At 45.3% G+C, this 27,236-nt stretch overlaps 1 protein-coding gene across 2 annotated transcripts in view; it reads left to right on the forward strand.

Moving 5' to 3' along the window:
- Positions 1–27,236, forward strand: part of LOC120027325 (RNA-binding motif, single-stranded-interacting protein 3-like) — a 214,997-nt gene that overhangs the window by 119,786 nt on the left and 67,975 nt on the right. For both annotated transcript variants that reach the window (XM_038972244.1, XM_038972245.1), the window contains 2 exons: positions 8,089–8,246; positions 12,005–12,084. In XM_038972244.1, the coding sequence (XP_038828172.1) occupies positions 8,089–8,246; positions 12,005–12,084 (238 nt within the window). The remainder of the gene's footprint in view (positions 1–8,088; positions 8,247–12,004; positions 12,085–27,236) is intronic.

Here is a 27,236-nt window from a genome sequence, read left to right on the forward strand (position 1 = left end):
TAATTTTTTTACATTTCCAATCGTATAGTATCCACAGATTGTGAGCTAAAGATGAAAACCTTTCCTACGAGTATTATTATATTATTTATTGACTGACTATGGCTTTCCAAATGGCCCAACACGGCTATTTGTGAGGTTAATTTTGTATGTTTGTTTGATCCATTGATTCTGGTGTATGTTTGCTTTTTCTTACACACATGCAGCACACAACCGCATGACACGCCATGGCACATTCCAACACACTGTTTGCCACCCCAAACTATCTCTGCCCGATGAATAATTTACCACCCAACCCAGGATGCCAACCCAGCCCACCTCCCGCCTGGATTATGCCTCTTAGCCTTAAACAAAGCCCATGCTTCCTGACTAGCTGACAGTGTGCGGAAACCCTTAATAATGTATCACCACCTCTTGTTCCCTCAAAGGCATCTAACATCTTCAGCAGATTAGAATATATAACAGTACCAGCTACCTATTTTCCATAAGTGGCAATAAACCATATTCCTATGCATGTGTCAAGGGGGACGGTGCTGTGGTGGTACCGGGTGGGTTCATGCAATTAAAGAGTGTGAATAAGTGTTACGGTACACGCAACTAAACACCTTGGTGCCTCGGCGGGGGTGGTCGTACCCCCTCGGCTGTCGTTGACATAGATTGTCGCAGGAAGTGAAAGAACGCTAGGTCGATAATTCATGTGATGCATTAGACTCGGTTCCGTAGCAACGTATGCTAATTTTAGGATGGGTTCTGTGGCAGAGCGGAGTAGTGGATTAGTCCTGGGTGGCTGTAGCAGAATGAAACAAACTGTCATCGAGGTGAACGCAAAGGTGGCGCTTTTTACTCTGGTGAATGGTCGGTAACAGACCGCGTCCAGACTTACTGCGTAATTACATTACATTTCATTGACATAATGGCACGAGCCGTTAACGGATCAATTGCGTTGTATGTCAGATCATGGGCAGAAAGGAAAGACAGAAAACCATACTTCTTCGCCTCGTTATTGCTGTGTTATAGTCTTACAGTTATGACTTCATATCAGGCAGGCAGTTTAGGATCTGTTTGTTTTTAACGTGCCGTAATTGAAAGGAAATGGCCGACTTGGGGACAGCACAAATCTTCTACGTCTCATCTCTTTGCATGAATTTGGAATGTGGAGTTTGTTAGTGTGGAGCATAGGGACATTGCGTGCTCTCTCTCTCTCGCTCTCTCTCTCTCCGTGGATGTGAGTGCATGTGCGTGCATTGATGCATGAGTGCTAATGTGTGTGTTTGCGGGGTGGGGTGGGGGGGTGGGGGGGGTGGTATCTGTACTCTCACATGCTCACAGAAATCCATAGCGCCCTCTTAAGGACCTAGATCCCCTCACACACACGCTTAACACATGTAGCTCTGTATCCCTCGTCCCCCCTTCACCCCCTTACTGTCCCCTCTATGTGGGGACAGTGCAGCGGGCAGACAGAGGGAGAGTGGCGGCTTGGACGTGCTTGACAACAGAACCTTCAAAGGCAGGTGGCTTGATCCCAACATTCGGGGAGGGGGGGGGGGGGGCTATCGCTGGGAGCAGAAGAGGGCTCATCAAAGAGCCTGTCTGACTGACAGTTTTTTGTACTGCTGCTTTTTTGTCTCTGGCTCCTTCTGACTTCTGACAAATTAAACCCGGGGCTGCTTTTGAACTGAGGGGATGTATTCGTCCGCTTTCTCACACGCCCTCTCCTTCTCTCCCGTCTCCCCCTTTGCCTGTCTCCCTCTCTATATCATTCCCATTCCCCACCTAGTTGGTGGAGCTTCTAAACCGGTACCACCGACCTGGGGTTCCACAATGAGCACTTAGAACACATTCTACTGTATTTTTCCCTCTGGCGACACATTTGAGAAAACTAAACACATATCCACACAAACATAACTGTTTTGTTACTAATAGCCCTCCCCAGAAACACTATAGTCTTTGTCTTTAATTGCCCCCCCACCCAGCTACCGTTTTGGCGCCCTCCTGTGGCTGGGGGTCATCCAATCGCCTTGAGCTCCCTTACCCCCTTGAAGACAAGAAACTGCCGGCGCTCTGAAAACGAATCAGAGAGGCTGCAGAGCCAATTACCCAGCAATGCTCTAATCCTCTCTTTCACTCTGAACAGGAAGGAAAGGGGAGGAGAAGGGAGGGCAATCAGAGCACCGGTGTAGTGTCAAATACAGTGCCCCCCCAGTCAAGACGCACATCTGTCTGTCTCTTTTCTTCTTCTGTCTGTCTCTTCTCGCTTTTATCATTTTCAATGAATACAACCTGGATGGCCTGGAGGCAGATCGTGAGCACTGTTAATGGCTTTCTACTTAAGTACTCTGCGAAGGCAACAAGGGCTTTCTTTTATGTGTCATATCTCTCTCCATGTCAAATCAGAGCTCATCCTCTCTCTCTCTCTCTTTCTCCCCTCCCTCTTTCTTGTTCACTCTTCTTCCCCTATAATGAGGTAATATTCATTGAAATTACACTGAGGTAAACAGAGCAGCCCTTAATATGAGAGAGGCTGTTGGCTCAGGCGCGGCGTGCCATCCGTCATCCCCATCAAAGAGCCCCTCACAGCCTGCAGGGGTTCCATTAACCTTCTATAGCACAGCTCAATGGCAAGAGGATGCTTCGCCAAGGCCCCAGCAAGCAATGACTCTCTCTCTCTCTCACACACACACCCGCTCATACTCATGCCCTTGCATATGCACACATACACTGGTACACACACTATGACATGCACTTAGACAAACATACACAAGCACACACAGTCGCCTCAATTACTGTTTCATTTACGGCCCGACAGCTGAGCATGTGCATTGTCTAACTATGTGAATCAGTGTCTGCCTTAATGTTGGATTTAGCATATCTGACATAATTCTGAATAGTGGCCTTCTGGAAATCAATGGGCTGTTATGGAATAGAATGATATAGAAGTCGCTTTTAATAGTTGGAAGCTATTAAGTTCCAAATAGTTGGAAGCTCATTTTGTACTACCTACATTAAGTTGAACCCCCCAATAACTCATGAATACACTGGAAATGTAAAACATACTTTAGCAAAAACCGTGTTTTCCTGTTTTTCCAGCATGGGTTTTGTCCATGATGGGCTTTAATCAGATCCTACATGTCCTGTTCGATAAGACACTTAATCAGAGAAAGGACCGACAGTCAGATGGAACAAGACATCCAAGATACTTCCTGTGCTCTCTCTCGATAACAAAAAAAGTGAGAGGAAGCAAAAAGAGAGAGGGAGGAAGCAAAAAGAGAGAGGGAGGAAGCAAAAAGAGAGAGGGAGGAAGCAAAAAGAGAGAGGGAGGAAGCAAAAAGAAGCAGAGAGAGGGAGGAAGCAAAAAGAGAGAGGGACTAAGCAAAAAAGGGACAGGGAAGAAGCACTGAGGAGTGGCTAAACATCTACACCGGACATTTATACGATCCTCATCAGTCACAGTTTGTTCCCTCTACATCTGAAAGAGGCCATTTTGAAACGGTCATTTCTGTTGATGTCTGAGTCGGATTTTGTAATAACTCTCTGTGGCTAAAGTGAAGTACCATGTATTGGGCGGCAGGTAGCCTAACTGTTAAGAGCGTTGGGCCAGTAACCGAAAGGTAGCTGGTTCAAATCCCCAAGCAGACTAGGTGAAAAATATGCCAATGTGCCCATGAGCAAGGCACTTAACCCTACTTGCTCCTGTAGGTCGCTCTGGATAAGAGTGTCTGCTAAATTACTCAAATGTAAATGTATAGGTGTTAGCCCTCAGGGCTGCTAGCCTGTGCTAGCCTGTGCTAACAACACAGCCTGCTCCCATTAAGGTAATGAGAAAGGGCTGCTGGTAAATAATGACCTTGGCTGGTCATTATTCTCTGTGGGTAAAGTGAAGTATCATGTCTAGGTGTTAGCCCTCAGGGCTGCTAGCTAACCTGTTTGCCTGCTAGCTGTACCACAGCACACCTTGCTCCCATTCAGGAGAATAGAAGACGCTTGCTGTTAAAATGTAAGCCTTGCCATGGCTGCTTGTACTCCAGTGTGGCCCTGAGTACGGCGGGCTAAAGGGTGTGATGAGATGTGCTGGTGGTTGTCCAGACTGGCCGTATTGGAGAGACGCTGCTGGCCTGCTGCCACCCTCTCTCCCTGGCGCTGCCCCCGCCAGCTGTGCCCCCGCTAGCTAGAACCCTCAGGCGCTACAGACCACACGTTAGTGTAAACATACACACTCACTGGTGTACACACACACTGACATAAAAATACCACACACACACTCACAAGTTGGCATACATACACGCACCCATACATGTGTACATGCACAAAGTATTCATACCCCTTTTTTTGTGTTACAGCCTGAATTCAAAATTGATTACACACAATACCCCGATAATGACAAAGTGAAATATCTCATTTACACACTAAGTATTCACACGCCTGAGTCAATACTTTGTAGAAGCATCTTTGGCAGCGATTACAGATGCGAGTCTTTTTGGATAAGTCTCTAAGAGCTTTACACACCTGGATTGTCCAATATATGCCCATTTACTGTTTTTCAAATTCTTTAAGCTCTGTCAAGATGATTGTTGATGGTTGCTAGACAGCCATTTTCAAGGCGATGTAGCCCTTTCCTGCAGTCAATGACCTCATGTGCCCTCCTTGGCCTCATGGGTGGAATGTTATTCATATTTTTCATTATTATTATGAAATTACAACAACAACAACAAAAAAATGAAATTCTGGTTTTTCTATGTCAAACAGTTTTGTTATTTCAGTCTTCTGTGATGTACAGTTGAAGTTGGAAGTTTACATACACCTTAGCCAAATACATTTAAACTCAGTTTTTCACAAATCCTGACATTTAATCCGAGTAAACATTCCCTGTCTTAGGTCAGTTAGGATCACCACTTTATTTTAAGACTGAAATGTCAGAATAATAGTAGAGAGAATAATTTCAGCTTTTTTTTCATTCATCATATTCCCAGTGGGTCAGAAGTTTACATACACTCAATTAGTGTTTGGTAGCATTGCCTTTAAATGGTTTAACTTGGGTCAAACGTTTCGGGTAGCCTTCCACAAGCTTCCCACAATAAGTTGGGTGAATTTTGGCCCATTCCTCCTGACAGAGCTGGTGTAACTGAAACAGGTTTTGTAGGCCTCCTTGCTCGCACATGCTTTTTCAGTTCTGCCCACACATTTTCTATAGGATTGAGGTCAGGGCTTTGTGATGGCCACTCCAATACCTTGACTTTGTTATCCTTATGCCATTTTGCCACAACTTTGGAAGTATGCTTTGGGTCATTGTCCACTTGGAAGACCCATTTGCGACCAAGCTTTAACTTCCTGACTGATGTCTTGAGATGTTGCTTCAATATATCCACATAATCTTCATCCCTCATGATGTCATCTATTTTGTGAAGGGCACCAGTCCCTCCTGCAGCAAAGCACCCCCACAACATGATGCTGCCACCCCCCTGTGCTTCACGGTTGGGATGGTGTCCTTCAGCTTGCAAGCCTCCCCCGTTTTCCTCCAAACATAACAATGGTCTTTATGGCAAAACAGTTCTATTTTTGTTTCATAGAGACCATAGGACATTTCTCCAAAAAGTACAATCTTTGTCCCCATGTGCAGTTACAAACCATAGTCTGGGTTTTTTATGGAGGTTTTGAAGTAGTGGCTTCTTCCTTGCTGAGCGGCCTTTCAGGTTATGTCGATATAGGACTCGTTTTACTGTGGATATAGATACTTTTGTGCCTGTTTCCTCCAGCAGTTTCACAAGGTCCTTTGCTGTTGTTCTGGGATTGATTTGCACTTTTCACACCAAAGTACGTTCATCTCTAGGAGACAGAACGTGTCTCCTTCCTGAGAGGTATGACTGCTGCGTGGTTCCATGGTGTTTATACTTGCGTACTATTGTTTGTACAGATGAACGTGGTACCTTCAGGTGTTTGGAAATTGCTCCCAAGGATGAACCAGACTTGTGGAGGTCTACAATTTTTTTTCTGAGGTCTTGGCTGATTTCTTTTGATTTTCCCATGTTGCCAAGCAAAGAGGCACAGAGTTTGAAGGTAGGCCTTGAAATACATTCACAGGTACACCTCCAATTGACTCAAATGATGTGAACTAGCCTATCAGAAGCTTCTAAAGCCATGACATAATTTTCTGAAATTTTCCAAGCTGTTTAAAGGCACAGTCAACTTAGTGTATGTAAACTTCTGACCCACTGGAATTGTGATACAGTCAATAATAAGTGAAATATCTGTCTGTAAACAATTGTTGAAAAAATTTGTTGTGTCATGCACAAAGTAGATGTCCTAACCGACTTGCCAAAACAATAGTTTGTTAACAAGAAATTTGTGTAGTGGTTGAAAAATTAGTTTTAATGACTCCAACCTAAGTGTATGTTAACTTCTGACTTCAACTGTATATCAAGTTTAATATTGGGATGCAAACTCTAAATTGATTACATTTCAACTCTATATTTGACATGGTACAGGTGTCTTTTTTAAGCCCATAACCATGAGTGTGAGGTGTATACTTTTGTTTCAAAGTGATTTAGTCTGATTTAGTCCACTGCAGTAAAAGGTTAAGTTAAAACTGTAGCAAGGCCAATCAGGAACATTTACTGTCGTCTTGTTAAGCAACTCCCGTGTAGATTTGGCCTTGTGCTTTAGGTTATTGTCCTGCTGAAAGGTTAATCCGTCTACCAGTGTCTGATGGAAAACCTGGATCAGTCTGTTTTTCCTGTAGGATTATGCCTGTGCTTATAGCTGTATTCCGTTTATATGTATCCAAAAAATCTCCCTAGTCCATGTCGATGACAAGCATACCCATAACATGATGCAGCCACCACCATGCTTGAAAATTTGAAGTGGTACTCAGTGATGAGTTGGGGTAAAGAGATGGGGTAGTCATTCAAAAATCATGTTAAACCACTATTATTGAACACTGAATGAGTCCATGCAACTTATTATGCAATTTGTTAAGCAAATTTTTACTCCTGAACTTATTTAGGCTTGCCATAACAAAGAGGTTGAATACTTTATTGACGCAAGACATTTCAGCTTGACATTTTTCATTAATTTCTTTAATGTTCTACGAACAAAATACATTATGGGGTATTGTATTGTATGGGGTATTGTGTGTAGATCAGAGACACAAAATCTCAATTTAATACATTAATAATACATTAGTACACAACAAAATGTAGAAAAAGGTGTGTGAATACTTTCTGAAGGCACTGTATTTATTATGTTAAATGTGTAATGTATAGTCTAAATACATTTTCCACCTCTGGGACATTAAAGTTAATCTTATCCTATCCTACATTCCCTTGCATACACACACACACGCTGGCATGCATAGATTACTGGTACATATGCTGGCACACACACACAGTATTACCCACATACACAGATACAGTATGCGTGACCACGCGCGCATAGACGAGCATAGCAAAGCGCGCTCTGACTGTGTGTGTGAATGTGATTGTCATCATCGCGGAGACCAAGCTGTATCTGAGTTCACACAGAGTTGCCTGTGACGAAAGTTGTTTCGTGACAGCTCGCAAGGCACTGGTTGTACATATTTAAAACGTAACTGACGCATTCTTTCTAACACACATTTGCTCTCTCTCTCTCTCTGTCTCTGTCTCTCTCTCTCTCTCTCTCTCTCTCTCTCTCTCTGTCTCTCTCTCTCTCTCTCTCTCTGTCTCTCTCTCTGTCTCTCTCTGTCGCTCTCTCTCTCTCTCTCGCTCTCTGGCTCTCTTTCTGTCTCTCTCTGTCGCTCTCTCTCTGTCTCTGTCGCTCTCTCTCGCTGTCGCTCTCTCTCGCTGTCGCTCTCTCTCTCTGTCGCTCTCTCTCTCTGTCGCTCTCTCTCTCTGTCGCTCTCTGTCTCTCTCTCTCTCTCTCTCTCTCTCTCTCTCTCTCTCTCTCTCTCTCTCTCTGTCTCTCTCTGTCTCTCTCTTTGTGTGTATCTCTCTCTCTCTCTGTGTGTGTATCTGTTCTTGTGTATCGTTGTTGCCGTATCATTCTTACGCCGAATGACCAAATGTTGAGACAATACCGTTTTTCGGGAATCTAAATCTGAATCGCGCTCTCCCTCCACAGCAACAGGAGCAGGACCCCACCAACCTGTACATCTCCAACCTGCCGGTGTCCATGGACGAGCAGGAGCTGGAGAACATGCTGAAGCCCTTCGGTCACGTCATCTCCACGCGGATACTGCGGGACGCCAACGGGGTCAGCAGAGGGGTCGGCTTCGCCAGGTATACCTGCTGGAGCACACGCACTCCATTGACAAGTGTTAGGAAGCCTGAAGGGTAGTGCCCGCCTGCCCGCCTGTGGGTTTGGATGCGTGCGGGAGAGAGAAAAAGACAACACACATACACACATTGTACATACTTCTGTCTGCATATCATCCAGCTGTTTGAGGCTATATTTTCCCCCTGTAAAACTTGAGTTGACCCTGCTATTTCTTCAAAGTCATGTACGTCCTCCTCATCCTCCACACTGCTCTCATTTCTCCCCCAACACAACAACACTCCCGGCTTGTTTACCCAGTGGAAGGTGTTGATGAGAACAACACCACCATCTTGCAGGGATTTCTCTTATTCAGCCCGTGCTGCAGTCCACTCCTATTCCCCACTCTATTACAGCGGGTTACAGAAGGACAGGCAGGCAGACTCCTACAGACTAACATGGACATATACGCGCACGAACGTACACACACGGCTGGCACAGGCCACCTGTTCAAATGGGGAGAAAGAGGAACAGAAAGAGAGAGGCAAGGGTGCGTCCGAAATGGTACCCTACCACCTATATAGTTGATATATCCCCTGGGCTCTGGTCTAAAGCAGTGCACTAAATAGTCTCATACGGTCCCATCCATTTGAGACTCATTGGGTGTTGAGATAGAAGGCCCCAGCCTCCAGTCCACAGATGTTGAGGGACAGAGGGGCATTAGAGAGAGTCAACCTTGCTAAGTGTTTCTGCACTCCTCCATTACTGTTATCAGAGCCCATTACTGGGGGCTTCGCCGCTAATCACTGTGGACAAGACCACCTGATGTCTTTAACCATCATGCAGGGCTCCCTGCTTCACGCAGAGCAGAGGCAGAGCAGCCAGGAAGAGGATGGGTGGCTGTCGGGAGCTCATCAGACCTGAAAGAGATAAAGGGGGGGGGTGGGGGGGGAGAAGGGAGATGAGAGAATGAGGAAAAAGGTAGAAAAGAGAGAGAGAACAGGTTTTAATAGAGGGAGGGAGAAAGAGAACGGAAAGAGGTAGAGAAAGAGGATGGAGAGAAACAGAGTAGGTCGTAAAGAGTAGTTGTCAGTCTGGGTCTGATCCAATTGCTCACAAGAGGGATACATTTTCCACAAAATCAACCACTAGTTTCACTTGTGACAGAAGTGCGTTACCATATTGCATATAGTATCAAATCAATTCAAGTCCACACAGTGCCTATGGTAGGGCGATGGGTTTATTTAGGATTGTGTAAAAGAGAGAGGTTACCTCTGCTCTATGCAGGTTCTTTCCTCTCATCTGGGGCCTCTCTGTCATTGTGAACAGAAGGAGGGAGGGGCCGAACAGAGTGTGTGTAATTGTGTTAGTGTGTGTGTCTGGGACGTGTGCGCCCCATTGGCTCACTGGCTGCAGCGGTAGGTGAATGTGTGCATGGCAGGCCGTTCAAGGCCGGTCACTCTGAAAAGGGCTCCGTTGACTCATACTGCCACAATGAGACAGAGGGACCTGATCCACTTACACTACAGGACCCACTGCCGGAGAGAGAGAGCGAGGGGGAGGGTAACAGGGGTGAAGACAGGTGAGAAAGAAGACAGGTGAGAAAGATGGAGAGTAAAAAAATAGGTAAGAGGGGGGAGGAAAAGAGATTGATAACAGAAAGAAATGGATAAAGCATATGAAAATATGGAGGGTAAAGAAGAGAGGTAGATGGGTATGGAAAAGGGGGTGAAAGAAAAGGGAGAGAGAAAGAAAAGAAGGATGAAACAGAAAAAGAGAAGTACGAGAGAGCAAGACAGAAAGTAAAGAATGGAGGATGATAGAGGGGAAGTGATATAGAGTGAGAGATAGATCATAGACTCCTTCCTGGTACGTACATATTTAGTTGATCAGTGGTCTGAGTCGGGCGGAGGGAAGAGAGGGAGGCGAGGGTTTAATATGATCTTACTTTGTTCTCTGTAAATGAGATGAGTCACAGTTGCACTGTGTGACTCCACTCCCTTAGTAACGCCACCCTTCCCATTCCATGACACACAGACAGTCGGCACTCTCTCCAGTCTCTCATGTCCCATTACTGCTCACTCCACTCACTTTCCTCAATTAGCCCAGGAGAATTTGGATACCACTGTAAATCACGGGTGTACTTCCTCAATTTGCCTCAAAGTGTTGTCATAGGGCCTCGAATCTAAATTGGTTCAACATAGAAAATGTTCCATGCATACTTAAACATACTACATATAGTATATGTTATGTTTCAGGTATTCATTATTTGTAATAGTTGTATTCGGGCACTTGAGTAGGCTATACAGTGCATTGGGAAAGTATTCAGACCCCTTCCCTTCCACATTTTGTTATGTTACAGCCTTATTCTAAAATGTATTAAATCAAATAACAATCTATACACAATACCCCCTAATGACAAAAAAATATAGAATTTGTATAAAATGTATAAAATAAAAAAAACAGATGCCTTATTTACATAAGTATTCAGACCCTTTGCTATGAGACTTGAAATTGAGCTCAAGTGCATCCTCTTTCCATTGATCATCCTTGAGACGTTTCTACAACTTGGAGTCCACCTGTGGTAAATTAATTTGTTTGGACATGATTTGTAAAGGCACATACTTGTTTATATAAGGTTCCACCGTTCACAGTGCATGTCAGAGCAAAAACCAAGACATGTGGTCAAAGGAATTGTCTGTAGAGCTCCGAGACAGGATTGTGTCGAGGTACAGATCTGGGGAAGGATACCAACAGCATTGAAGGTCCCCAAGAACACAGTGTCCTCCATCCTTCTTAAATGGAAGAAGTTTGGAACCACCAAGACTCTTCCTAGAGCTGACCGCCCAGCTAAACTGAGCACTCTGGGGAGAAGGGCCTTGGTCAGGGAGGTGACCAAGAACCCAATGGTCACTCTTACAGAGCTCCAGAATTCCTCTGTGGAGATGGGAGAACCTTCCAGAAGGACAAACATCTCTGCAGCTTCAACCAATCAGGCCGTTATGGTAGAGTTGCCAGACGGAAGCCACTCCTCAGTAAAAGACAGCCCGCTTGGATTTTGCCAAATGGAACCTAAAGGACTCTCAGACCATGAGACACAAGATTCTCTGGTCTCTGAATGGACCTTGAGTGGCCCAGTCAGAGCCCAGACTTGAAACCGATCGAACATCTCTGGAGAGACCTGAAAATAGCTGTGCAGCAACGCTCCCCATCCAACCTGACAGAGCATGAGTGGATCTGCAGAGAAGAATGGGAGAAACTCCCCAAATACAGGTGTGCCAAGCTTGTAGCTTCCTAACCAATAAGACTCGATGCTGTAATCGCTGCCAAAGGTGCTTCAACAGAGTAAAGTGTCTGAAATTCTTATGTAAATGTGATATTTAAGTTTGAATACATTTGCAAACATTTCTAAAAACCTGTTTTTGCTTTGTCATAATGGGGTATTGTGTGTAGATTGATAACGGGGGGGAAAACGATTTAATCCATTTTAGAATAAGGCTGTAACGTAACAAAATGTGGAATAAGGCAAGGGGTCTGAATAGTTTCCGAATGCTCCGTACACTGCCAGGTTAAAGAATAGATACCTCGGCTACGACGTGTGATGCAACGAAAACATATGCCCTCCCTACACTTCTGGATAAGGAGCGTCTGCTAAATGACTGAAATGTAGACGCGTGAAAGGAACCGTATTGTATGTTTTTTTTATAGCAGGTTTTTATGTATTCATCATGTGTAATGCACCCAGTTGTGTTCATCTATCCATGTCCTTTTCTTTTCGCTACAGGATGGAGTCGACGGAGAAATGTGACGTTGTGATACAGCATTTCAACGGGAAATACCTGAAAACCCCGCCGGGCATTCCAGGTAAGAAGAGTTCCCTCTCTGCTTTAAACATTCCTCTCACATCCCCCCCCCCCCCCCCCCCCCCCCCCCTGCAAATCGCCCATTTTCACAGAGAAAACCCACTCCTCCCTACCTTCGAAAACCCCTCCGTCCCGATTCAGTTATGTCAATTTCAACTTTCCTCTCCTTGATTGTGTACAATTGCACTTCCGACACCCGACGCGGAGCGTTGTCGCTAGCTCATCTCTCACTAGTACTCTCCTCCCATTCAAAAAAAAAAAGGGCGTGCCTGGCTATCGCTGACTGTTTGACTCGGGAGCTTCTAGGGAAGCCGAAGCGCTCTTAATATTCACACCGCGGGCCTCTCTGCTGCTCCGAAATCTACTTAAGAGCTGCCTTTCCTGCAGCCAACCTGCCAACGGGACCCAGAGAGATGGAGTGAGCGAGAAAGGAGAGGGAATGCAACAGTGGGCTGCCTCAGCAGTTTTCAGGCCAGGTGCAGTGGTGCACTAAGACCCCTGTTCATTTCAAAAGGGAGCTGAGTGCAAGAGGGTTTCCACAGGGACACAGCATGGATTGCCCTTAGAATATAGTCCCTTACAGTACTGTCCCCATTTTTTCAATTGCCCGTAATCCACTGAGCCCACTGCATAGGCTATCCCACTAGCCATTAAAGGCATGCGCGTATATTGGGCTGGGATGTAATGGGAAACCTTTAAAGTGATAATATCACACTGACCTTCCCCTTTAAGTGTCCCCTCCCAGGTGCTTTGGGGGAAACTATTATGATTTATAGATTCTAAGGAAAAGTGCCAACTGACAAGATTTTCAGCGATCAGCTAGAAATCAGTCTTTGTATGTCATAAAACGTAATCAAATTGAAATTGTCATAATCTGAAGTCTTCGGCTAAGTTGCTGTAATTTGATGGTCTCCTCTTGCACAGTGACGTTTGATTACAACGTCTAATTTTGTTATTGTTGTTGATAAGAGCTAATTTCCCTTGGACACTGGTGCTATTGATAGACTGATTCATCCAGTCACTGTTGTGTTTACCTTGTTAGCTACAGTATGGGGTGGCAGGTAGCCTAGTCGTCAGAGCGTTGGGCCAGTAACCGGAAGGTTGCTGGATCAAATCCCTGAGCTGACAAGGTCAAAATCTGTCGTTCTACCCCTGAGGAAGGCACTGTTCCCTGGGCGCCGTGGATGTCGAATTAAGGCAGCCCCCCCCCGGTACCTCTCTGATTCAGAGGGGTTGGGTTAAACGCGGAAGACACATTTCAGTTGAATACATTCAGTTGGACAACTGACTAGGTATCCCCCTTTCCCTATAGTCTGTGCCTCTATAGAGATTGAAATGTACTGTCTTTTTCTATCAAAACCCTGTCCACGTTGACACTGTCTGCCAAACGGAGATCCCTCAACAACATGCTTCTAAACATCAAACTCAAATGTTCTAGCTGCAGGTCCCCAGAGAGCAGAGCTCAGAGCCCATGGCCTCTTGTGAGGCAAAGCAGATCCTCCTCCTCAGGCCTGTGAAGTCCACACCACTAGCGTAGCGTTAGCATAGCGTAGCGTTGTGTTCTGTGAGGCCCACAGCACTAGCATAGCCTAGCGATAGCGTAGCCTGGCGTTAGCTTAGTGTAGCGTGTTGTGAAGGCCACAGTGTAACTTTTTGTAACTGTTGTGTCGTGGTGCTGCTAGTATTTCCCCTGAGCCTGTTGCTATTCAGGGCAGCCTCTGCATCGATCCTGTTCTGACAGCTCAGGGGCTCCCCCCGGTGCCCCTCAACACATGCTCAGCATGCTAGCCTAGTGTGTGTGTGTGTCAGACGGACGTGACTAGCCTTCTCACAATGTCCTCCTTTTTCTTTCATATCACCATTTAACACAACCCAGAAACACAATGTACACATTCCTCTCTCAATGTCCTCAGCTTGCTAGAGTTCCCTCTGGCCGACATTTTGACAAGCCTCTGAATTGCCTGCTTGGCCACTCCATCATATTTAGTCAGATAGAGAGATGGGGCACGGGCACTGTCACCAGTTATGGCTTTTCTACTCGGGTGTGTCCAGTTGCTGTGAGAGGATATAGAATTGTCACCCCGTGTCCCATAGGAGGAAGTAAATATCCGGAAGTCAGCTACAGATCATCAGTTAATGTCGAGGGGCCGTAGGGAAATAAGCAGGTTGCCACATGGGCAGGAAGTCCGTGATTCCAAGATAAGGCAAGTACAGAGCTGGAGATGTGTGGTGCGGACGCAGGGAATGACATTGCACATATGAAAAGCAGAAGGAGGTCTGTACATTAAGTTGTACAGTTACCATTATAGGAAAACAAAGCAAATGTTACCTAACTACACAGTAACTACACTAGTTACTAAATATTTTCGAACAAAGCGACGTTAGCGTGTTTTAATTTCAATTCAATAAGGTGACACTAAACTTTTACCATACTTATGAATTTATTTTCCTATGTGTTGCTAAAGCCTGTGTGTGAGATGAGATGTGGATTGGAGCAGTCAGCTCTCCCCTTGTTTGATCCAGAGACAGAGACATGATCAATCGCTCCGAATGGGGACCACAGCTGTTTAGGTATTCTGTGCAATGCGGCAGTCAACGCTCCCGCCTGCACCCGTTCAACTCAACTCAAACACGCACACGCACGCACACATGCTCGCAGGAGAGATAGTTTGAAGGATAGTTTATGAAAACAACACCCTTGTTTTTCAGTGTCTGTTTAGTGTAAACAAAAGTACGTTTTTTTGAAATGTCGCTAAAGTTGTGGAACATAGTGAGAGTCAATATACAGTTTAAGTCAGAAGTTTACATACACTGAGGTTGGAGTCATTAAAACTTGTTTTTCAACCAAACAGGTACAAAAGTATCTATATCCACAGTAAAACGAGTCCTCTATCGACATAACCTGAAAGGCCGCTCAGCAAGGAAGAAGCCACCGCTCCAAAACCGCCATAAAAAAGCCAGACTACGGTTTGCAACTGTACATGGGGACAAAGATTGTACTTTTTGGAGAAATGTCCTCTGGTCTGATGAAACAAAAATAGAACTGTTTGGCCATAATGACTATTGTTATGTTTGGAGGAAAAAGGGGGAGGCTTGCAAGCTGAAGAACACCATCCCAAACGTGAAGCATGGGGGTGGCAGCATCATGTTGTGGGGGTACTTTGCTGCAGGAGGGCCTGGTGCACTTCACAAAATAGATAGCATAATGAGGGAGGAAAATTATGTGGATATATTGAAGCAACATCTCAAGACATCAGTCAGGAAGTAAACATTTCCAAATGGACAATGACCCTAAGCATACTTCCAAAGTTGTGGCAAAATGGCTTTTAAGGACAACAAAGTCAAGGTATTGGAGTGGCCATCACAAAGCCCTGACCTCAATCCCATAGAAAATTTGTGGTCAGAACGGAAAAAACGTGTGCGAGCAAGGAGGCCTACAAACCTGACTCAGTTACACCAGCTGTTTTAGGAGGAATGGGCCAAAATTCACCCAACTTCTTGTTGGAAGCTTGTGGAAGGCTACCCGAAACGTTTGACCTAAGTTAAACAATTTAAAGGCAATGCTACCAAATACTAATTGAGTGTATGTAAACTTCTGACCCACTTGGAATGTGATGAAAGAAATAAAAGCTGAAATAAATCATTCTCTCTACTATTATTCTGACATTTCACATTCTTAAAATAAAGTGGTGATCCTAACTGACCTAAGACAAGGAATTTTTTACGAGGATGAAATGTCAGGAATTGTCAAAAACGGAGTTAAAATGTATTTGGCTAAGGTGTATGTAAACTTCCGACTTCAACTGTGTGATAAACGGGGGTGAACAAGAGCATTTGGAAAGTCAAAGGCAGAGCAGATAAAAATGATTTCATCCTCCTAGCGGTGTGAGCCTAGCCGATTAGGTCCTTCTCATGCAATGCATTCAAACGGCTTATCATTGACACCCGTTTCAAAATGAAGATGCATTACACCTTGTTCCATTCTGGCAGGTGGACTGATCTCATGCTGCTCATCTCATGTCAGCAGGAAGAATGAACTGATGAGATTAAAAATAAAATGCTACTTCAACCTATTGTTGCTCTTTGTTCTTGGAATTGGAGCGTCGGAAGGGAACATTCAAATGACAGCTTGCTTTGCTTGATCAGCACAGTGAGGGTGTTTCCAGATTTATTTTGGGAATAAAAGAAGAATAAGGAGTTGCTAAAGACTGACATTGCCCGATGATAACTTCAGTGATCACATGGATACAGACAAACCAAGATCAAGTCCAGATTGATTAGAAATCTCCTTTTATCCCTTCATCCTTTATCTCCCTTTGTTCTAGTCTTTTCTGAGTGTAGAGCCAACATGGCTGCACGGCTGAAAGTCAGCTCCAATTGCCCAATAGAAGCTCTATAAATTATGGAAATCACATCAGGAAGTGGTGATGGTCCTGGGAGACGGAAACATGCTGAATGTACTTGCCCTTTCCTGCTCCTCTTTCTCACAGTCCTTTTCCATCCCCTCTGTCTGTTTTCATTATTCCTCTGCAAACCACCGTATCTCCCAGGCTCTTTCTTGGCTGTATCTCTCTATGCATCTTTTATTCCAAACAACTGACGACCGAAGCCGTGTTCCTCCCGACGACTGCAGGCAGCAGTGCTTTCCCATGCAACAGCAGTGCTTTCCCATCTTAAACATCTCCACATATGACTGTGGTTGCATTTGGAAAATCTTTCCTACTCCCCAATTTTCTCTGATTTACTTGTTCGTGAGGGATTCCGATGACACCCAGGCCTTTGGTTTGGTGAAGCCTCCATACCCACTCGCCCACCGCAGACCCACCAGATGCCCGAGAACCAGGGGCCACCCCTGGCAAGCCTCCCTCTCCCAAAGCGTAACCAGGGCCAATAGACCGTCAGAATGTTGGCCCGATGTTGGCCGAACTACAAATCCCATCATTCTTAGCAAAACAATGGGGCCTGGCCCGCCGGGGCTGCAGGCAAAGCTCCCTCCCTAGCCGCCCGACCAGCCTCAGCCAAGGCGCTCTGATGCCAAGATATAGCAGAGACAGCACACAGTATTAAACATCCCTCGCTGAATCCAGGGATGTCCCAAATCACTTGGTAAGTCATAAAAGCCCTCCTGAAACTGTCAGTCATACTTGAGTAATCCATGTTAATTTCTCAGATCCCTCCCACACTCCCCTGGCTAATAAGCGGCCTGTCTGATGTCCAATTTTCTCTTCCGGCGATAGATTGTACACGTTACAGAGCTGAGCAGGATGGAGGTTTGTGCTTCTGGATTGCAAAGCAGTGTCAGACAATCTAAGTCATGTACATAAGCACGTGTGGGATGTAGGTTGATCTGGCATTGATCTGCAATTAGTTTTTAATGAAACTCAATTTTATCGTGTATTGTATATTATTTTTTTATCATTATCCTTAGTTTTTTAACCAATATAAACTATATTTTTATGTTTCTGTCGTGATTGCATTATTTCACAGCAACACTATCATCATTTCTGATATGCAGAGCAATGGATAAGAATTATCCTCCATGGTCTTTTAAGAGTGTGGAAATACACTTTTGAGAAAGATATTGCATCTTAATGGAATCTGTTCCCGTAGGGTAAACCCTCTGGCTGCCTGCACGTCTCACCATTAAACCAGGGAGACACAGGAAGTTATTAAAATCCCCAGTAAATCACAGATTCTCTACGAGGGATCAATTTCCCCCCCGACGTGCACTTTCTCATTAGACTCTTATCTCACCCACAGACAATCATCTGGATTTGTCACGCTTTGTTTGTTTGGTCACTGAACTATATCAGTCACCGGCACCGTGCGCACAGCCGACGGTGAGGAAAAATCTCTCTCTCTCTCTCTAGCTCTCTCTGAGACCGTCGCAAAGCAATGAAATGTATTCAGCGACTGCACTACGGCAACAATAATAGTCTTCAAAATTTGGTTAGAGGAGAGGGATGCTTTAGCTCTGAGGGGTTTTGGGCGTGTGCGGTAATGATGGACTTTGCTCTCCACTCATCCAAGTCCAATGTGGAGAGAGACGGAGGGAGAGAAAAGAGCGATGGACAAAGAGGAAAGGAGGGAGTGGGAGGTAGAAAGAAAGAGAGAGAGAGAGAGTGAGAGAAAGAGAGAGACAACCCACAGTTTAGAATCCTTCCAGCCGGCCCAAAGTTTAGGGGCCTTTTCTCTGCCTGTGGAGATCAAAGGATGACCTTGGTTGTGAGATGGTCTCCTGGACTTGACCCTGCTCAACCCACCCCAGCTGTTCTCTGGATTGATCTCACTCTTCTCTCATCCTCTCTCATCCACCCTCCCCTACTCACATTATAGACATTCCTTCTCATCATCCCTCCCTACTCAGCTTGTTTTTTGGATTCAGTTCTATGCACACAATATTATTGTTGGAGCCAAATGCTCGTTTCGGGATTTATGTGAAATTCACTGTTTTTGCCCCATTATAAATGATAGCCAGTTTGTTGCATAATAATTCTTTATTATAAGAAAAACGGAGAACCCTTCAGCTTATTTGGAAGGATGGCAATATGTTTGCAAATGTTGGATAGGTGCAAACTGTAGTAACAGTATCAGCATACAGTTTAAGCATAATATTTCCTTATTTGGCTAGATTTGTGAGATACACATTAATCATGGAACACCACCGCTCTGGACATGAAGAATTATTCAAAAGTTTGAACCCAGGGACCTACTGTTACGGCTTGTCGACAATGCACCCTAATCATGTTGAGCTGCTCCGTAGTTAGGTCACAGGACTCATAGCCCGGGGCCATGGCCTGTCTTACAGACTGAAGATTTGAGATTGCTGAGGAGGGTAGTATGGCCTTGGCATCTGTGGTAATTTTGGTATTCTGGTTGCGCGCGTTCCGTGGCTCAGTACTCTACTCCCCTCCGCCTCCCGCTAGCCATCCATTTTGTTAGATCAGGGAGTTTGATGAAGAGCTTTTTCTGAAACTCGTATGTGTAAAGGGTTGCGTGCGTCGAAGATACGGTAGTTAGTATTCACCCCCTCAACTGTAGAGCACCATCATCGCACTATTTGAACAGACATATAGCCTAACTAGTATGCCATTATATAGTGACAAATAAGAAATATCTCCATAAGTGACATATACACAAACACATTTTTCAACTTATGTTACGTACAACTACAATGGTGAAATGTCACTATTTTGACGTATTCGAATGAGACCATGTTGGCTTAAAATTAGTACATATCGGGAAGTAGACAAATATAACTTGGCTGACACAGCTTGCTCCGCACTGACCTTTAGGCTGCTTGTTTGTGTCTAATGTCTGTATGTCCCACATCCTCTGTGGTGGGAAAACTGGGCATCTGTTCCGGCTCCCAACCGAATGTCATTGTCACCGTCGTCCGCCACCCCAGTTTGTCCCAGGACACCTACGACAGAGAGATTAAACCTGACAGTGCCCCGAAATAGAGCTGGTCTGCCATTAGAGCTGAGAACGGGGTGTGTGGGAACACAGAGGTCACGCTTACAGGTATTTTTGGAAATGCTGCTGGACTTCTCACAGGCACGCACGCATGCGCACGCACGCACGTGCACACTCACACGCGCACACACACAGGACCTCCGATGGACAAACAGACACACGCACACACTGGACCTTGGATGGTCATTCATCCTGATCCAACAGCGGTCATCTTCTGTGTCCCCCTTTTCCCTAGACTTCCTTTGGTAACAGCATGGCAATGTTTCTCCTTTCTCACATGGGTCTTTGGCAAGTCTATTTATTTTAGTGCCTGCTGGCTGGCATTTATGAGATGAAGGACAGTGGAAGCTAGGCTTGGGCGGTATACCGTATATACCGGGGTACTTGGAAATAGCCACGGGATGGTTTTTCAGTACCGTTGAAACAATTTCTTTGATGTATAATATTTCAAATCAAATTTCATTTTATTTGTCACGTGCTGAATACAACAGGTGTAGACCTTACTGTGAAATGCTTACTTACAAGCCCTTAACCAGCAATGCAGTTCCAAGAAAATATTTATTAAATAAACTGAAGTAAAAAATAAAAAGTAACACAATAAAATTACATAACAATAACGAGGGTATATACAGGGGATAACGGTACCGAGTCAGTGTGTGGGGGTACAGGTTAGTCGAGGCAGTTTGTACATGTAGGTAGGGGTGAAGTGACTATGCATAGATAATAAACAGCCAGTAGCAGCAGTATAAAAACAAAGGGGTGGTGGGGGGGGGGGGGGGGGGGGGTCAATTTAAATAGTCCGGGTGGCCATTTGATTAATTGTTCAGCAGTCTTATGGCTTGGGGGTAGAAGCTGTTAAGTAGCCTTTAGGACCTAGACTTGGCGCTCCGGTACCACTTGCCGTGCGGTAGCAGGGAGAACAGTCCATCCTCTGACACCGCCTAGTATATAGGTCCTGGATGGCAGGAAGCTTGGCCCCAGTGATGTATTGGGCCGTACGCACTACCCACTGTAGCACCTTACGTCGAGCAGTTGCCATACCAGGCAGCGATGCAACCGGTCAGGATGCTCTCGATGGTGCAGCTGTAGAACTTTTTTAGGATCTGGGGACCCATGCCACATCTTTTCAGTCTCCTGAGGGGAAAATGTGTTGTTGTGCCCTCCTCACGAGTGTCTTGGTGTGTTTGGACCCTGATAGTTTGTTGGTGATGTGGACACCAAGCAACTTGAAACCCTCGACACGAATCGACAGGGTTGTAATGGGGGCCTGTTCGGCCCTCCTTTTCCTGTAGTCCACAATCATCTCCTTTGTCTTGCTCACATTGAGGGAGACGTTGTTGTCCTGGCACCACCCTGCCAGGTCTCTGACATCCTCACTATAGGCTGTTTCATCGTTGTCGGTGATCAAGCCTACCACCGTTGTGTTGTCAGCAAACTTAATGATGGTGTTGGAGTCGTGCTTGCCCACGCAGTCGTGGGTGAACAGGGAGTACAGGAGAGGACTAAGCACACACCCCTGAGGGGCCCCAATGTTGAGGATCAGCGTAGCAGATGTGTTGTTGCCTACCCTTACCACCTGGGGGCGGCCCGTCAGGATGTCCAGGATCCAGTTGCAGAGGGACGTGTTTAGTCCCAGGGTCCTTAGCTTAGTGATGAGCTTTGTGGGCCCTATGGTGTTGAATGCTGAGCTGTAGTCAATGAACAACATTCTCACATAGGTGTTCCTTTTGTCTAGGTAGGAAAGGGCAGTGTGGAGTGCGATTGAGATTGCGTCATCTGTGGATATGTTGGGTGGTATGCGAATTGGAGTGGGTCTAGGGTTTCCGGGTTGATGGTGTTGTGAGCCATGACCAGCCTTTCAAAAAACAGACTCAGTAAGGGAGAGCTTGCCAATGTCAGTGAGAGCATAAAAGGCATTTAGCTCGTCTGGTAGGCTCACGTCACTGGGCAGCTCGCGGCTGGGTTTCCCTTTGTAGTCCAAAATAGTTGGCAAGCCCTGCCACATCCAACGAGTGTCAGAGCCGGTGTATTAGGATTCAATCTTAGTCCTATATTTTTCTCTTTGCCAGTTTGATGTTTCGTCTGAGGGCATAGAAGGATTTCTTATAAGCATCCGGATTAGTCTTCCACTCCTTTAAAGTGGCAGCTCTAGTCTTTAGTTCGATGCTGATGTTGCCTGTAATTCATGGCTAGCAAAACAGTCCTGTAGTGTAGCATTTGCGTCATCTGACACTTCCGTATTGAGCGAGTCACTGGTACTTCCTGCTTTAGTTTTTGCTTGTAAGTAGGAATCAGGAGGATAGCATTATGGTCAGATTTTCCAAATGGAGGGAGAGCTTTGTATGCGTCTGTGTGTGTGGAGTAAAGGTGGTCTCGAGTTTTTTTTTCCTCTGGTTGCACATGTGACATGCTGGTAGAAATTAGGTTAAACAGATTTAAGTTTTCCTGCATTAAAGTCCCCGACCACCAGGAGTGCCACTTCTGGTTGAATATGTTCTTGTTTGCTTATGGCCTTATACAGCTCGTTGAGTGCGGTCTTAGTGCCAGCATCGGTTTGTGGTGGTAAATAGACGGCTACAAATAATATAGATGAGAACTCGCTTGGTAGATAGTGTGGTCTACAGTTTATCATGAGGTACTCTACCTCAGGCGAGCAATACCTCGACTTCTTTAATATTAGACATCGCGCACCAGCTGTTATTAATAAATAGACACACACCCAGCCCCTCGTCTTACCAGACGTAGCTAGTCTTTCCTGACAATGCACAGAAAACCCAGCCAGCTCTATATTATCCGTGTCATCGTTCAGCCACGACTCGGTGAAACATAAGATATTTCAGTTTTAAATGTCCCGTTGTTAGGACAGTCTCGACCGTAGATCATCAAGTTTGTTTTCCAGGGAATGCACGTTGGCCATTACAACCGATGGTAATGGCAATTTTCTCAATCGCCTACGAATCCTAAAAAGGCACCCCGACCTTCTCCCTCTGTATCTCTGCCTTTTCTTCACGCATATGACAAGGATTTGTCCCTGGTCTCCGGAGAGCAGTATATCCTTTGTGTCGGACTCATTAAAGAAAAAATATTTGTCAGTTCGAGGTGAGTAATCGCTGTTCTGATGTCCAGAAGCTCTTTTCGGTCATGTGAGACGGTAGTAGCAACTTTATGTACAAGATAAGTTACAAACAATGCGAAAAAATTAACACAATAGCACAGTTGGTTAGGAGCCCGTAAAACAGCAGCCAATCCCCCCTGGCGCCAGTAGTATTTGTATTTTATATTTTATTTAACCTTTATTTAACTATGCAAGTCAGTTAAGAACTAATTCTTATTTTACAATGACGGCCTACCCCGGCTAAACCCTAACCTGGACGATGCTGGGCCAATTGTACGTCGCTCTATGGGACTCCCAATCACGGCCGGTTGTGATACAGCCCGGGATCGAACCAGAGTCTTTAGTGACGCCTTTAGCACTGAGATGAAGTGCCGTAGACCACCGCACCACTGTGCAATAGACTTGTGCAATACATTAGGAGATAAAGAAGATTGCGTTCTTCATTTCACCGGTCACATAAGTTTTCATTATGAAGCTTACCGGTAGTCCCCAGTCACGTGGTGTTTGTTTGTGCAGCACACACCAGGTGATCTAGTTACAGTATGGAATTCACAACAACATGTTTGCCAGCTAGATATCTTATAATTATTAAGTTAACCATCTTAAAATGTGCTAAATGCTCTGCAGTTGTGCATTTGGTTTGCTAAGCTTAGCTTCTTGCAAAATCAAGATTTGAGAGCAGAGAATCCCCTCCTGGATCAACAGCCTTGCTGTCTAATATTTGTTCGTGAGCTGGTATTTTGTCCTGAAAATAGTTTCGTTCAGAGACTGTATAAAATGCACTCGGTAGCATTTATTTAGCATTCACTATGTGATTTTATATTTACTTGTTAGCATTGTTAACCTTCGGATCTCAGAGGCTCAGTGTGGTTTGAAAATAGCTCCCCTTGTGTTCACTGCCAGTACTACCGAATGTCCCGGGATGTTACAAGGTTGGTATGAAGGTATGATATTCTGGATATTGCCCAAGCCTAGTGGAAATGCACCTGCATCAGACGTCATCTTACCCCTCACTTTCTCTGGCTCTTTTTTTTTACTACCTTTTCTCTTACATCTCTTTGTTTCGCTCTTTCCTACACACAAACACACAGACAGATATAGACACACACACACAATATATTTTTTACTCTTTATCTTCTGTGTCACTTGCTCACAAACACCCCCCTCCCCCCCTCATCTTAGGAGTCCATTGCTTTGATTACCTCCAGCCTGGACCTGAGATTGTCTCACGGAGAAAGGCTTGGCTGTGGACTGCAGTGGGACAGTAATTGCCAGAGCCTTCCTCTGTTCTGCAGTCAGTCAGTGCTCCGGCATTCCACGTCTGGCGGAAAATATGAAGCTGTGGTGTCTGGGGCCACCCCTGCAGCTCTCCGCTCCGCCGCTCTCCTGGCTGTGGATCTTACACCCGCTGGGCACACTAGTAATAGGGGAAACACAACAGTAACTGCCCATGGAGGCAGGCCAGACACTTTCAGACACAGTGCTGTGCCGTGGGGAATCAGGGCTGAATCAGGCCTCTGAGAGACTCAAAGTGGCTTACATGCTTGTTTTAGTCTTATCTGATCGATTGAAAAGCAGAGCCATTGTATGTATTGCTTTCTTTACAACAATGGACTGTGTATGTAGGTGACTCACTGTGTAGGCTTATCGGCGTAGGTGGCTAATTGCCTATACACTGCCCTATTCATGGCTCTTGCTGAATTGTAGCAATAGTGGTTGTGGAAAAAGCTGTTCAGTATTACTGATAACAGTGATGTAGTTATGATAACACCAGCACCTAATTTTTCCATTGAAAATACCTAGTCCCTACACGTTTATGAATTACCCTAATCAATTCATATCCGTCTTTCAGCCCCAGACATAATCTCGCCGCAAATGTACCCCGCAATAAAAAATTTTTAGGATGTCTTATTTGTGGAAGGGCACTCGGCCTTCCGCGAGAGGGGGCATGTGGAGTGTATCCGATTTCAGGCTGAAAAGCAAATGGCGTTGGAGATCAAGGATTATACAGCACATTTTTAAGTAGAGCGGCTGGCTAATGATTCCGTTGGCTCCCCGCGAACCCAGGGCTGCGTTTCCTCCCTATGCTGCTAAATGTTGCTGTTAATACCCCGCGCTATCACCTCTCAATCTGAAGCTTTGCCAATGGTCCGGCATAAATGGGGGTCTGGGGGTCCTTATAAAGGTATTCTATTTTCATGTGCTTGAAATTAGGATCTAGAAAGATAAGTACATTCTCAGTGTTTTCCTACAGCTGGGCGTTTGATTGGAGGATGCACAACCATTGCAGTTACATTGAAATGCCTTTTTAAGATGCTTTAAAAATACCTTTTGGCATACAGTAGTATAAAGTATGTACTAAAATGTGAATACTTTCTCAGGATCCAACAGCTTCTTAAAGCCTTAATTAGGCTATATTACATTATGTAGGTTATAACCGTGGTAAAGCTGCTATTGGCCACCCTGTTTTAGCATCTTATTACCACAACAGTAACTGATGAGGTCCCGGTCACCCAAAGTTTCCATATTGAGGTTTGGCTGTGCAATTTACATTTGAAATTGAAATCATACACATTCCTCCTAATCTGTGTAGAACAGGCTGATGTGTTGCCTCAAACTGTGAGCAACTCCGGCATCCCCATGTTACCTTTTCTTTACCCACTCGGTGGCAGACATTTAAAAAAGTACGTTTCATGCTATTTAGCCATCTGCTCTGTTCAACTACAACACTCTTCCCCGCACATAAACACACGCGCGGTTAACACGCACTCACAAAGTCATTTTGAAGTGTGGTAATTGCTTTTGGAAAGCCCAAAAAAGGAATAGAATAATTATTCTGAGCCTGATCGTCAAACAAAAGATCAAAAAATAAGGAGCGGGATCAAGTTAACTCGTCCAATAGGCTCATTTGGGAGAGAAAACAACACAAGGACTTGGTAGTGACGGGAAGAGGGTCCAAATCCCCCCCCCCCTTCTCGCTAGTCGCCATTACAAACAGGCAGGATTAGGCAACTGGACCCCGCTGTGGCTCTGAATGGATCAAAGGGGAAGAGAAGAAGGGCCCTCTCTCCAGTATTATCTAAATAACAGGCCCAGGAATTCAATAAGCGTTCGCTTCCTTCATCATCGCTCCCAATTAAGCTGCAGCATGTGGCAGGCTGGTTGTTGTCGGCGACGGTCGCCGTACCGACGCTCCTGCCCGCTACCTTTGTGTTCAGCACAGTAGTTCTAGTTGTCAAAATGTTGTGGGACGTTAGTTGCCTGTCACGCACACCGAGACACATTTTTTTTATCAATGTATTCCCATTGCAAATCTAATTTGAATTCTTCTGTCTCCCCCCACTCATTTCATCTGCCCTTGGACTCGCTGCCTCTCTATGCCCCTCTATGCCCAACTAGGCCCTCCTCTCACACTGAGCAGAGGAGCCTCTGTCCATCACCGCATTGTTAGTGAGGCATGGCTGTATCGATATCTAGACTGTTTCCCCTTGGGTCGGCGCATGGAGGGAGAGAAAAGCTTCTCTCCACCATCAATCTGGGCCCATTAATGGAGGATGAGAAAAACAAGTGCTTTCATCACGTCTGAGACGTTTAGGCAAGGGCTTACTCAAAGTTTTTCTCGTCAGGGCAGCCATTCTGCTGTATTCCTGTTCATCCCGCCTGCCTTTTCCTCTGGGATTCACAGAATGCATACCAGACACGGCCACACACAGACACAATATATATATTTGAAGTGTTTCAAGGGAGTGATGCAGTTGGCTTTTGAGCATTGGTCTACCGCGACGGGGAGTTTCTGCCACCAGCGTAGGCTACAGAAAAACAATGGGACAACACATTGAGAGAGAGAGATGAGAGACAGAGAGATTGCGTGTGTGTGGGGGGAGGGGGGGGTGATGTATGAGCCTGAGAAAGCAAGAGATGACAGAGAATGTGTAGCCTATGAGAGATGCGGCGAGAGAGAGAATGTGTGAGAGAAAAAAGCTAGAGAGAGAGCAAGAGAGAGGGAGAGCAGTGCACCTGCTGCTGCTTCTATGAACTAGTGGAAAGCTCTTGTCAACAGAGCCTTAATTACAGCCCAGGACACTGCCCCATTCACACAGTAGAGCACCTACTGGTCCCAGGCCTCCCCCTCCACCACCGGACACCTCAACCAGCCACTCCTCAGGGCCTGTATTCACAAAGGGAGGAGTTCCGACCCGAGTTAAGCATGCGTAGATGGAATGTAATTCCCTTTTTTATGCACTTTTCTCATGTAGCAGTATTGTTAGAGAAGGGTAAAGATCAAGGTCCAGGCAGGTATTACACTGCCGGATATAAAAATAGTAGGAGAGTGTGAGTACTGCTACAAGACACACACACACACATCAGCAGAAGAGACTGCCTGGAGTGAAGCCTTTTTGCCAGATAGCCAATGGAGCGAAAGGATGAGACGCACCATATTCAATGCATTCGGAAAGTATTCAGACCCCTTACCTTTTTTCACATTTTTTTTACGTTACAGCCTTATTCTAAAATAAATAAAAATGTCCTCAATCTATTTCCCATAAGGAAATATATTTGCA

The sequence above is a fragment of the Salvelinus namaycush genome, chromosome 32, assembly GCF_016432855.1.
Source record: "Salvelinus namaycush isolate Seneca chromosome 32, SaNama_1.0, whole genome shotgun sequence".
Lineage (NCBI taxonomy): Eukaryota > Metazoa > Chordata > Actinopteri > Salmoniformes > Salmonidae > Salvelinus > Salvelinus namaycush.